The 12,613-nt window shown below is 51.0% G+C and overlaps 1 protein-coding gene across 3 annotated transcripts in view; it reads left to right on the top strand.

Annotated features, from left to right (window-relative positions):
- The window catches only part of KCNT1 (potassium sodium-activated channel subfamily T member 1), a 192,007-nt gene that overhangs the window by 175,035 nt on the left and 4,359 nt on the right, over positions 1-12,613 (top strand). For all 3 annotated transcript variants that reach the window (XM_044268511.1, XM_044268510.1, XM_044268509.1), the window contains exon 29: positions 11,786-11,870. In XM_044268511.1, coding sequence (XP_044124446.1) covers positions 11,786-11,870 — 85 coding nt within the window. The remainder of the gene's footprint in view (positions 1-11,785; positions 11,871-12,613) is intronic.

Genomic DNA, 12,613 nt, shown 5'->3' with positions numbered 1-12,613 from the left:
GATGTATCCTACTGGGGCAGGCATGGCGATGGGGGCAAGCTGGCCTTGCGCTGGTACACCCTGAGCTGGGTCCTGATCCGGTGCCACTGCCGCCGGGGGAAGGTTTACAGCGAAGTCACAGACGAGGAAAGCGACAACACACAGCTTTGTGCAAAACAGAAACTTTACTAAAACAGTAATATAAACACAACAATGTGAAGGTGCACCAAAGATCTTATACCCCGGGCCCACAGTCACTGTCCCTGTCCGGTTGGACAGACCTATCGTGATGATTTGCACAGCAGAGCCTGCAAGTCGATGCTGTGCCGCAAAAGAGAACAAACTGTGCCGCAGAACAATTCTATAAAGTCTGCTAAACATACAAGTCTTAACTAACTAATGATTTGCAGGCCTAGACTAAGTCTCTGATGCTTCAGGCGCCTCTAATATAATTTGATGGATAAAACGGATTTACTGACCTGCGTCCGTTCTGTGTCAGAGAATGCCTCTTAACCGAGATGGCCACCAGTCCCTTATCGCTCACGCGGCCTTGCTTGGTAGTTAGCCTTCTGTCCAAACGCTGCAGCAGTCCTCCTGAAACAATCCCTCTTCCAAAGGGCCGGATCTAGGTGAGGGATAACGACTAGTCTCCCTCCACTGTGTCCCTGATCACTCCAGGACACTCGGACACCAGGATGTTACCGGATTCTGTCTCACACATCCATACTTTCCACTATGTCAGCTCTCACTTCCTGGTTCTTCTTTCAGCAACAGCAGCATGAGTCATCCTCTACTTTGCATATTTAAATCCAGCAGTAACTTACAGTAGCTGTAACAGAGAACCAGCGGCCTCCTGTGGCCGAAATGCAAAATGACAATCCTTAAGTTTAATTCTGCACAGCATTATACAGGAAGAGCTGTTCCACAATCTCACAATGTGACCGATGTCCAATATGTGGAGTATGCTTTTATAAACTGGGATTAGTGAGGGGCTGCCTTAAACATGTTGTCCTACTGCAGACAGGACGGGTGGGGGAGGCTCTTGCTGCAGCCAGCTGACTTATAACCAGGCACATGTCAGCAAGAAGTGGACATGGCGGAGCTCCTGGGATACATAGAGAAAATTTATTTATAAATTTGAGGAGAATAATGGATGGAGCATTAGGATATTTTTATGTTTTGTGCATTTTCTACATTTAGCGTTCCTTTACACTGAAAATAATTGTTCAACCCAAAAGATAAATGGACAGGAAGGTTCCAGCGCCCCCAACACCTACAGGGTCCTCCATCTAAAACAAACCTGTGTATTGTGATTGAAAGGGGTCGTCCGGCCTGGGAACTGACAATCCCAATGGTGGTAACCTATTGCAGAGTAAAAAAGGAAAAGAAACTTGTCCATGGTCTTCAGCTCTTCAGCTCCTCCCATGGTCTTTAGCTCCTCCCAGTTTTCAGCTCCTCCCATGGTCTTCAGCGCCTCCCAGTCTTAAGCTCCTCCCATGGTCTTCAGCGCCTCCCAGTCTTCAGCTCCTCCCATGGTCTTCAGCGCCTCCCAGTCTTCAGCACCTCCCATGGTCTTCAGCTCCTCCCAGTCCCCCACTGGATCAGAAGTGGCTTGGTCCTGCGACTACTGCACCAATCGCTAGTCTCAGCAGTCCAGTCACTAGTGAGGTGTTGTTTTAGTAAATGGCCGAAGCCACCTCTTATGTGGTGGGAACAACCATGGACAGGTGAGGTGTTTATTTTTTTTTGTTTTTTTACCACTATTGCACCAGTGGAGTTGTCGGCTCCTAGGCTGAACCATCCCTTTAAGCTCGTATGGTGATATTAAATGACACTTAAACTCATCCATCCATCATTGAGCAGACACTGTGTAGAAGAGATTTTCCGTACATTTTATAGGTAGTAACTGCAGCGGCAATGTCATAAATCATCTTCATAGCACTGTCTTCTTGAGCCGAGATCTCCCATGGAACATATATTTCCCATAGGGGTCTTCTGATAAAATGAAGCACTGGTCTGTACTCTGGCACGGACGTGTTCTCCGTGGGTACAGAGGATGTCTTGGAAGGGTTATTTAGCACTGAACAGAGCACAAGCAGAAATATTTGATTTCATAGGGACTGGACGACCATCTAATGCAGGGATCAGCAACCTTCGGCACTCCAGCTGCTGTAACACTACAACTCCTAGCATGCACCCTGTTCTTGTAAGTCCCATAGAAATGAAAGGGGCATTCTGAGAGTGGTAGTTTCAGAACAGCTGGATTGCTGGGGGCTGCTGATGCCTGATCTAATGTGCAATGGTCTCAGATCTTCACCACTGACAAAGGTCAGGGGAAAGAAGAATCAGGCATGTGTTGGAGTCTAGCAGCCTATTCCCCACTGAGAACACATGCTCAGGTGAGCACGCATGTGTACGGGATGGGTCGGGAGGAAAGTCCGTGGGCAGCTTAAAGGGGTATTCCAATTGCAGAACCCCATTGATTTAATAGTTGTCCCCTATCCACACGGATAACCATTAAATCAAAAGGGGTCTGCCCGCTGGGACCTTCACTGATCATGAGAATGGGGTTCCTGTACCCCGTTGATATTGTAGAGGCAGGTTGACCATGTGCACTGCCGCTCCATCCATCTCTATTGGCCGGTAACAGCCAAGCTCTGTAGAATCGTCCATCTTGATCTGTATCTAAATCCACATGTAAAAGATGCAAATTCACGAGGGTGGATTGACACGTAGGGTAATTGTACACCACATCTACTATTCAGTATTGGACCCTTTTTAAGGACCATCTATGTCAGGAGTCTTCACCCTGCGACTCTCCAGCTCCTTTAGACTGTTGGAGCATGATGAGAGTTGCAGTTTTCCTCCAGCTGGCAGGCCGCAGAATGGAGACTGAATACTGACCAAATGTGCAAAGTGTGAACTAAGCTTAAGTGGGTTCTCTCATTCCAGCAAATGGCATTTATCATGTAGAGAAAGTTCATACAAGGCACTTACTAATGTATTGTGATTCTCCATATTGCCTCCTTTCCCATCACATTATACACTGCTTGTTTCCATGGTTATGACCACCCTGCAATCCAGCAGTGGTGGTCGTGCTTGCACACTATAGGAAAAAGCACCAGCCTACGTGCACTCCCATGGTCCCGGCCACCAGAGAGGCTGGCGCTTTTTCCTATAGTGTGCAAGCACGACCACCACTGTTGGACTGCAGGGTGGCCATAACCCCAAGATATGAGCAGTGCGTTTTACAGTACCTTGGTGGGTATTCCGCGTGGTGTCCACCTCCCATGGTTTTCAATGCAATTTAAAGCCACAAAAAACACTTATGAGGGACGGAAGCCGCAACCGGTGTCCGCTAGTGGTTTAGCTCCATTCATTGGGGCTAAACTGCAAACGGGTTCATGGCAGAAAGTGAATAAGCAGTGAACAGGTGTGGAGCCGGATTTGCTCTGCACACTTTTTCATATGCCAGTTATAAACTAAAGAATCGGTAAAAAAACAACAACTCCTATTTGCATCAAAGCTCACGCTAATCAAAGGTAGAGCTCCACTTTAACCCGTATCTTTTGCCTTCTATGGAGGCAGCCATTTTGCCGACTGTACTTTGCATAATATTTTCTAACTGGTGACATCATCAGGTCATGTTAGTGATGTCACTCGTCAGCAATGTCAGATTATGTGCTGATAGCCCACAAAATGGCCGCCCCTGATTTAGCCGCTTGCTGATCTTTCTCTCTCTCTCTCTTTTGTTCATGTCTGTGCCTTTTCTCTTCCGTATGTTTTCTGTAGAGGATGTAGCAAATTTAACTGCCAGTGATGTGATGAATCGGGTAAACCTTGGATATTTGCAAGGTAATTCTCCTCCTTGGGAGTCAAGCTTGACTCAGCGCACAATGTGATGATGAACATGCCAACTGCACGGCCCATGTCCTCTGCATGTACACACTGGGGAGGGGTCGGTACCGACGGGGAAACACAGGGAAAACATAGGACGTAACGTCCAATTAGGACTTAGCGTGGCCATCGCCTAAATCTGCTGATTTCAGTGGGAACGGCCAACAGCCTAATTTGTATAGGGTGTCCCAACTATCACCTGATGGCAGGTGTGTATGGGGGGGGGGGGGGTGGGGTAAGAGGGATCGGGCATGCTGGAGATGGGAGATAAGCCACCTCTAGAGGTATCTGGCAGCAGCCTAAAGCCCTCTCTGCACTGAGACACTGCTCAGGAGGAACAGCTGAGAAGGTTTATGGCCAGCTCTACTGCTGTGGACAACCTCCAAACATCTTACGGTATTATATTCTGCCAGTGACCAATTTAATTACGGTCGTTATTTGGTAGACCAGGCCTCTCTTATGCCTCAGATGGGTGAGGATTCATAAAAACTGATACTAGGAGCTCCACCAAAGACCTAGTGGTCTCTGACCTGTGGTTCTCCGGCTGTTGGGGGACACTAATCCTAGGGGATGATTGGTCCCATTCAGAAAGACATTGGGGTTGTCCCAGGATTGGATAGGGATAAGTAATTGATCTGCGAGGGTCCTGAGCCCCCTGAATGAATGGACCTGTGGTTGAGCAGGACTGCTGGAATTAGCTGCACTCCCATGCAGAATGAATGGAGCAGCAGTGTGCATGCTCAACCACAGGTCCGTTCCTTCAGGGGACTTGGGACCCCCATCCTTGGGAGATATTTTATCCCCTATCCTGAGAGCAACCCCTTTAAGTTTAAAACCATCACAATAATCCAGGTGAAGGAACACTCCAGACAAAACTGTGTTATGGCTAGTATAAGGTCTGGGGGGCGGGGGGACAAGAAAGTTGGCATTTTCCACCATTGATGTGCTCACAAAAGCCCCAAGCGTTGTTTCATGGAAGTGCCCACAGTAACTCTGTATATTGCCAGATTCTACAGTATTAAAAAATATATATAATAATAATCTGTAAAAATAAAACACCCATTATTGGTGTTGGGTGACCCCAAAAAAAGATGATTGATCGCACGTGAGCGACTTACTACTTGGCAATATACGTTGTGGGCTCAAATAGGCTTTGACTGACTGCATGAATTACCTAAAGAGAAAGCTTCTTCCATGGAGCAGAACTGGCTGCAATGCCCACAGGCCTTACCCCAAAGATCTGCAAACCATACTCACCATGACTCTCCACTAACCATCCCATGTCCACAGGTCTTGCCGTGACTGTCCACCACCCATCCCATCTGTGACTCGCACCATACAAACCAGCTTTATCCTTTAACATCTTTAACCCATACAGCACTGGCAACTGATCATCTGCTTATCATTCCATACTAACCAGTAACCAAGCTTGTACCATCCACTGCAATGCAGAACCTCAGCCCAGGGGATGAGGAACCACCTGTGATGTGTGCCGCCCGCCCTCCCCTCCTTTTCCATCCACAGGCTTCACGGAGGCCGCCCTTCTGGTTTCCTTCCACCTGGAAAGTGGGAAATCTGGTTATGATCCTGTGCAATGATGTAACCACACTAAAGATGTTGCAGAGCTGAATTTGTCATGTAACTGTGAAGAAAGGGATACTCAAAGTAAATTACTTGAATTAAGTTCTTCTTGGTTCAGTATACTGTGCTACCTAAAGGGTTTGTCCTATTGAGAAAACGTAACCCCCCTATCTGCATGAGACAGAACAGGTGTCCGACCGATGGGGGCCCCTGTTCCCTGTTTGAATGGAGAAGAATTCTACCCTCTATTCAACTCTATGGGACTGCCCGAGATAGCGGAGCACCAGCACTTGGGACTGCCCGAGATAGCCCAGCACTTGGGACTGCCCGAGATAGCCCAGCCCAGCACTTGGGACTGCCCGAGATAGCCCAGCCCAGCACTTGGGACTGCCCGAGATAGCCCAGCCCAGCACTTGGGACTGCCCGAGATAGCCCAGCCCAGCACCAGCACTTGGGACTGCCCGAGATAGCCCAGCCCAGCACCAGCACTTGGGACTGCCCGAGATAGCCCAGCCCAGCACCAGCACTTGGGACTGCCCGAGATAGCCCAGCACCAGCACTTGGGACTGCCCGAGATAGCCCAGCCCAGCACCAGCACTTGGGACTGCCCGAGATAGCCCAGCCCAGCACCAGCACTTGGGACTGCCCGAGATAGCCCAGCCCAGCACCAGCACTTGGGACTGCCCGAGATAGCCCAGCCCAGCACCAGCACTTGGGACTGCCCGAGATAGCCCAGCCCAGCACCAGCACTTGGGACTGCCCGAGATAGCCCAGCCCAGCACCAGCACTTGGGACTGCCCGAGATAGCCCAGCCCAGCACCAGCACTTGGGACTGCCCGAGATAGCCCAGCCCAGCACCAGCACTTGGGACTGCCCGAGATAGCCCAGCCCAGCACCAGCACTTGGGACTGCCCGAGATAGCCCAGCCCAGCACCAGCACTTGGGACTGCCCGAGATAGCCCAGCCCAGCACCAGCACTTGGGACTGCCCGAGATAGCCCAGCCCAGCACCAGCACTTGGGACTGCCCGAGATAGCCCCCAGCACCAGCACCAGCACTTGGGACTGCCCGAGATAGCCCAGCCCAGCACCAGCACTTGGGACTGCCCGAGATAGCCCAGCCCAGCACCAGCACTTGGGACTGCCCGAGATAGCCCAGCCCAGCACCAGCACTTGGGACTGCCCGAGATAGCCCAGCACCAGCACCAGCACTTGGGACTGCCCGAGATAGCCCAGCCCAGCCCAGCACCAGCACTTGGGACTGCCCGAGATAGCCCAGCCCAGCACCAGCACTTGGGACTGCCCGAGATAGCCCAGCCCAGCACCAGCACCAGCACTTGGGACTGCCCGAGATAGCCCAGCCCAGCACCAGCACTTGGGACTGCCCGAGATAGCCCAGCCCAGCACCAGCACTTGGGACTGCCCGAGATAGCCCAGCCCAGCCCAGCACCAGCACTTGGGACTGCCCGAGATAGCCCAGCCCAGCCCAGCACCAGCACTTGGGACTGCCCGAGATAGCCCAGCCCAGCACCAGCACTTGGGACTGCCCGAGATAGCCCAGCCAGCACCAGCACTTGGGACTGCCCGAGATAGCCCAGCCCAGCACCAGCACTTGGGACTGCCGAGATAGCCCAGCCCAGCACCAGCACCAGCACTTGGGACTGCCCGAGATAGCCCAGCCCAGCACCAGCACTTGGGACTGCCCGAGATAGCCCAGCCCAGCCCAGCACCAGCACTTGGGACTGCCCGAGATAGCCCAGCCCAGCACCAGCACCAGCACTTGGGACTGCCCGAGATAGCCCAGCCCAGCACCAGCACCAGCACTTGGGACTGCCCGAGATAGCCCAGCCCAGCACCAGCACTTGGGACTGCCCGAGATAGCCCAGCACCAGCACCAGCACTTGGGACTGCCCGAGATAGCCCAGCCCAGCCCAGCCAGCCAGCACCAGCACTTGGGACTGCCCGAGATAGCCCAGCCCAGCCCAGCACCAGCACTTGGGACTGCCCGAGATAGCCCAGCCCCAGCCCAGCACCAGCACTTGGGACTGCCCGAGATAGCCCTGCCCCAGCCCAGCACCAGCACTTGGGACTGCCCGAGATAGCCCTGCCCCAGCCCAGCACCAGCACTTGGGACTGCCCGAGATAGCCCTGCCCCAGCCCAGCACCAGCACTTGGGACTGCCCGAGATAGCCCTGCCCCAGCCCAGCACCAGCACTTGGGACTGCCCGAGATAGCCCTGCCCCAGCCCAGCACCAGCACTTGGGACTGCCCGAGATAGCCCTGCCCCAGCCCAGCACCAGCACTTGGGACTGCCCGAGATAGCCCTGCCCCAGCCCAGCACCAGCACTTGGGACTGCCCGAGATAGCCCAGCCCCAGCCCCAGCACCAGCACTTGGGACTGCCCGAGATAGCCCAGCCCCAGCACCAGCACTTGGGACTGCCCGAGATAGCCCAGCCCCAGCCCCAGCACTTGGGACTGCCCGAGAGAGCCAAGTGCTGGTGCTGCGCTATCTCGGGCAACCCCATAGAGCTGAAGGGAGCAGCAGTGTACATATGCAGGACCACCACACCGCTCAAATCTAGGAGCCCCCCCAAATCTGAAACGTATCCCCTATCTTGTGGATAGGACAGAAGTTGTCTTAATAGGACAATCCCTTTAATATCTTACGCCCTCAAAGGGCAATTCCATATCCTCAGGGTATAACATATTGTAAATATCTGATCCACGCCCGTCTCTTCTGATTGCTATGGGGGGGGATCTGTTTGCCCGGCCGGTGACAGTAAGTAATCTCCCTATTCTGTAAGGTTTAGGTAGGGGGATGTTGGGACTTGTAGTAGGCGCCTGATAGTCTTCACGGTCACTGCACCCTTTATTCATTCTCCATTTCTGTGTTCTGCATCATTATCTAGATGGTAAAGGGCTGCCCAGAAATCCGCCATTAATCTTCTCTCCCTACAAGCTGCTGGACACTTAACCCTTTCCTTACAGCCGTCTGAACAGAACGTGATGTTTTCCATGGTGTGCACTTTATGTTGGGTTGATTTTAGGTTGTGGGATTGAACCTGACCTGTCAGCCTGGTTATGTGCTGGACCCTAAAGGTTTTCGCCACGATTTTTCCAAAACCATAGCTTTGCAAAAATCACACCTGACCGTGATGTGTGACTGAGGCGGAGACCACACGGCAGTCTTGGCTGCGGCAGGTGTCGTGACCAAGGATCGCAGTGCGGCCACAGGTCGCAGTAACTTGTAAGTCCTGCTGCGCCCCCATTCATTTCTATGGCTGCACAACATCTGTGAACCGCAGCCATAACCTCAAGTCACAATGTGCTCTACATAATATGCTGCCATTTCATGATCGGTGAGGGTCCCACCCGGCCGTGCAGAGAATGAAGCCACACTCCAGTACTGCACGGGGGGTGGTCCGGCATCCGTGAGCAGAGGAAAACCTGCACTATAGGGCCTCATTCACACAACTGAATTTGCTCTGCATCCGATCCGCATTTGTTGCAGATTGGAAGTGGACCCGTTCATTTCACTGGCGCCGCAAAAAATGTGGACCGCACTCCATGTGCTGTCCGCATCTGTATGTCCGTTCCGCAAAGAAGCTAAAACATGTCCTATTCTTGTCCATTTTGCACACAAGAATAGGCATTGTTCCAATGAGTCTGCAAAAAAAAAACGGATGCAACACGGACATCATCTGTATTGTTTGCGGACCGCAAAATACATAAGGTCGTGTGAATGCACCCTAATACAGCAGTGCTCCCCCCAATCATGAAGCGATGGCATGTAAGCATATCCTGGCAACTTACCATCACTTTATAGGATGGGAATAGCCCTTTGCAGTGAACGTCCACTTTGAGACAATGGGGGAGATTTACTAAGGCTGCTTCTTCCTACGCCAGCTTAATAAACATGGCGCATCTTCTGGCTTTCTGTGCCCGCTAGGAGTAGATTTCAGCTACCATTTACGCCAGTTTTTGCCATAATTATAGTAAGGCCTCATGCACACGACCATTGCTCTGGTCCGCATCCGAGCCGCAGTTTTTGCGGCTCAGGTGCGGACCCATTCACTTCAATGGGGCCGCAAAAGATGCGGATAGCACTCCGTGTGCTGTCCGCATCCATTGCTCCGTTCTGTGGCCCCACAAAAAAAATATAACGTGTCCTATTCTTGTCCGTTTTGCAGACAAGAATAGGCATTTCTTCAATATGCCATTTGCAATTTGCGGACCGCAAAAATCGGACCGGTTGTGTGCATGAGGCCTAAATCTGGTGATGTCCCGCCTGCTAGGCCCTGCCGCTTTTAAAAAGTGATGAGAGGCTCAAATAGTCACAAATTATGGCGGATATATGGCGAGTGCATAATCTGCGTCTTTTGTACACCACTATTGTGGAGCAAAAACATTAGTAACTCTCCCCCAATATCTTAGGTCTCGCGTCCTTAAGCGGGACGAGCATCATGGAAGTACATTTCTACAGTCAGCAGTGACAGGACTGAGGCCACTGGATGCCTCGAGCACTTACCTGCAGACGTGGCTGGTTCCGTTCGGCTTTCCAGCTATGCCTGAGGCCCGTCTTGTCTTCCATATTTAATGTGCCGAAAACAGAAGCCCAAGTAACGCTCTTCACATTACAAACATTAGATGTGCTGTAGTGACCCTCACCCTTTATGGCCAAATGTTAGAGACGTGTTATGCTTGGGCAATGTTAAACTTTAGACCATTGATGTCCAAAGTCCGCTCTCGGTGTAAGGCCTCATGCACACGACCGCTGTTGTCTCATGTCCGTTTTCCGCGATTTTCTGCGGACCCATTGACTTTCAACAGGTCCATGGAAAACTTGGCTAATGCACAGTTTGTCATCCGCGTCCGTGATCCGTGTTTCCAGTCCGTGAAAAAAATATGACCTGTCCTATTTTATTCACAGACAACGGTTCGCGGACCCATTCAAGTCGATGGGTCAGTGAAAAAACACTGAGGCACACAAGATTGTCATCCGCGTTCGTTTTTTTCCTATCATTTGCATGGCAAACTTGACACTTTTTTTTTTTTACTTTCCTTCATGTCGGGTGATGCTCCAAAAATATAGGAGGACACACGGAAACAAAAACGGACACGGATCACGGAACCCCTTTTTGCGGACCGCAAAAAAATACTGTCGTGTGCATGAGGCCTAAGTCAGAGGAGTGTGCTCAGTCTGGGTTCGCACATCTGACACTTTACTGGGTTGTCCCACCATTGTCCCTATAAAATCTAGTTCCACCATTCAGGCCCTAGAAACTTTGCATTACACAGACAGACCATTAGTTTGAATGGGAACAGTGTCATGCTTCATTTCGCCTGTGGTGGCGCTGCAGGGAAATTCAGTGTTTGTTTCTAAGCTCCTGCCATTGCTCAGTTTACAGTCGGGGCACTCGCGACCGGCTGGTGGTAGTAGTTGTCAGCCAGTAGGATGCAAATCAAGAGGTCATTTAGTCTCTGTATTGACCACAATATCAGACTAGATGCCATATAACGAGTGCAGCATCACCTGGGGAAGCATTGGGGATGAACACAATCCCATATTTCCACAGCCCTCGATTAGGAGTGAGGTGGAATACCCTTTAGGACCCATTCTTTTCAACGGGGCCGTAAAAACTGTGCTGTCCGCATCCGTATGTCCGTGCTGCAGTCCTGCAAAAAAGATAGAACATGTCCTACGCTTGTCCATTTTATGGAGAAGGAAAGGCCACTTCGACAGGAGGAAGAAAGAAAATGGCGGCATGCACACGGCCGGTATACGTGATAACCACAAAACAGATACGGTCGTGTGCACGAGGCGTCAGCGGTTTATAACCAGACCCTGCCATATTGTCTGGTGCCAGGCGCATCCTTGGTGTTTTATCAGTAGGATTTGACCATTCCAGCAAATGTTATTCTAAGTATTCGACTTTGTCAGTGTGCTCTCTGTATCCATTCCTCTCTGCTTGCTGTCATCCAATAGAAACCTTTATTGTTTACTTCCATTGGATAGAACTCTGTCCTGGCGATGTGATGGACCCACGGGTGCTCTGCTCGCTGTACTGTAATGAACTGTGCACCCGTATGACCATCGCTGGCTGAGAAGTATGGAATCATGTAGAACAGGCATGCTCAACCTGCGGCCCTCCAGTTGTTGCAAAACTACAACTCCCAGCATGCCCGAACAGCTTACAGTTAGCCTACAGCAGAGAATGGTGGGAGTTGTAGTTCTGCAACAGCTGGACGGCTGCAGGTTGAACTTCTCTGATGTAGAACGTGGAGATGAGGCCACGGATACTTTACCGTCTTCCTTTTACATTCAACAGACGAGATGAACGACCACCAGAACACGCTGTCTTACGTCCTCATTAATCCTCCGCCCGACACGCGACTGGAGCTCAATGACATTGTGTAAGTACTCGCTGAATGGAAAGAGAGATGGATATAAAAAAAGTGCTGCTATATCCAGAACGAAGCCCCCCAAGTGAATGAGAGCTCAGCGGGCATGCATGGTGCGCTCTCCATTCATCGCCAGGAGGGGGGTTCTCAAAATATCCGGCTATTTTCAGAAGTCCCACATCAGTTCACTTTGGGGTCTCTGTTCTGGAGATAGGAGCAGGTCCCAGACACTGATGGCCTATCCTAGCGCTTTACCATCAATGTCCGCGATGGTTCACACAAGCAATGGCCACCGCTATGGGACTGGCGGAAATGGGAACTATACGATAGCAGTGAATGGAGGGTGGCGCGGCGGCTCGCTTCAAGGGCCCCATTCTGGCGAAAGGTGCTGGTCCCACCTCAGAGACCTGCTCCTATCCGACATTGATGACATATTCTAGGGCTTTTGTGGTATGTTTTTATTTTTTTATACAGAGATTAGACAGGTATTTTTAAGGGGGCTTTTGTTTTCTATATCGGAGCCTACAGAAAAATGCCTCAAGAAAAAAATACAGCACACTAGGTAAAAGCCATGGACGCAAAAGTGATGAACCCCAGGAGTAAAAGCAGTTTAGTGCGTTTCCCGTTTTATAAAATGTGTGAGACGACGCATGCTTGAGGGCAATTTCCAATTTAGTTTGATCGCCCCCTGGAGGTATTTTTTATAAATAACATACTGTACTATTAAATCATGTTTTTGTGAATTCTATATATTT

Source organism: Bufo gargarizans, chromosome 9, assembly GCF_014858855.1.
Source record: "Bufo gargarizans isolate SCDJY-AF-19 chromosome 9, ASM1485885v1, whole genome shotgun sequence".
NCBI lineage: Eukaryota > Metazoa > Chordata > Amphibia > Anura > Bufonidae > Bufo > Bufo gargarizans.
This window is presented reverse-complemented; position numbering and strand designations above follow the sequence as displayed.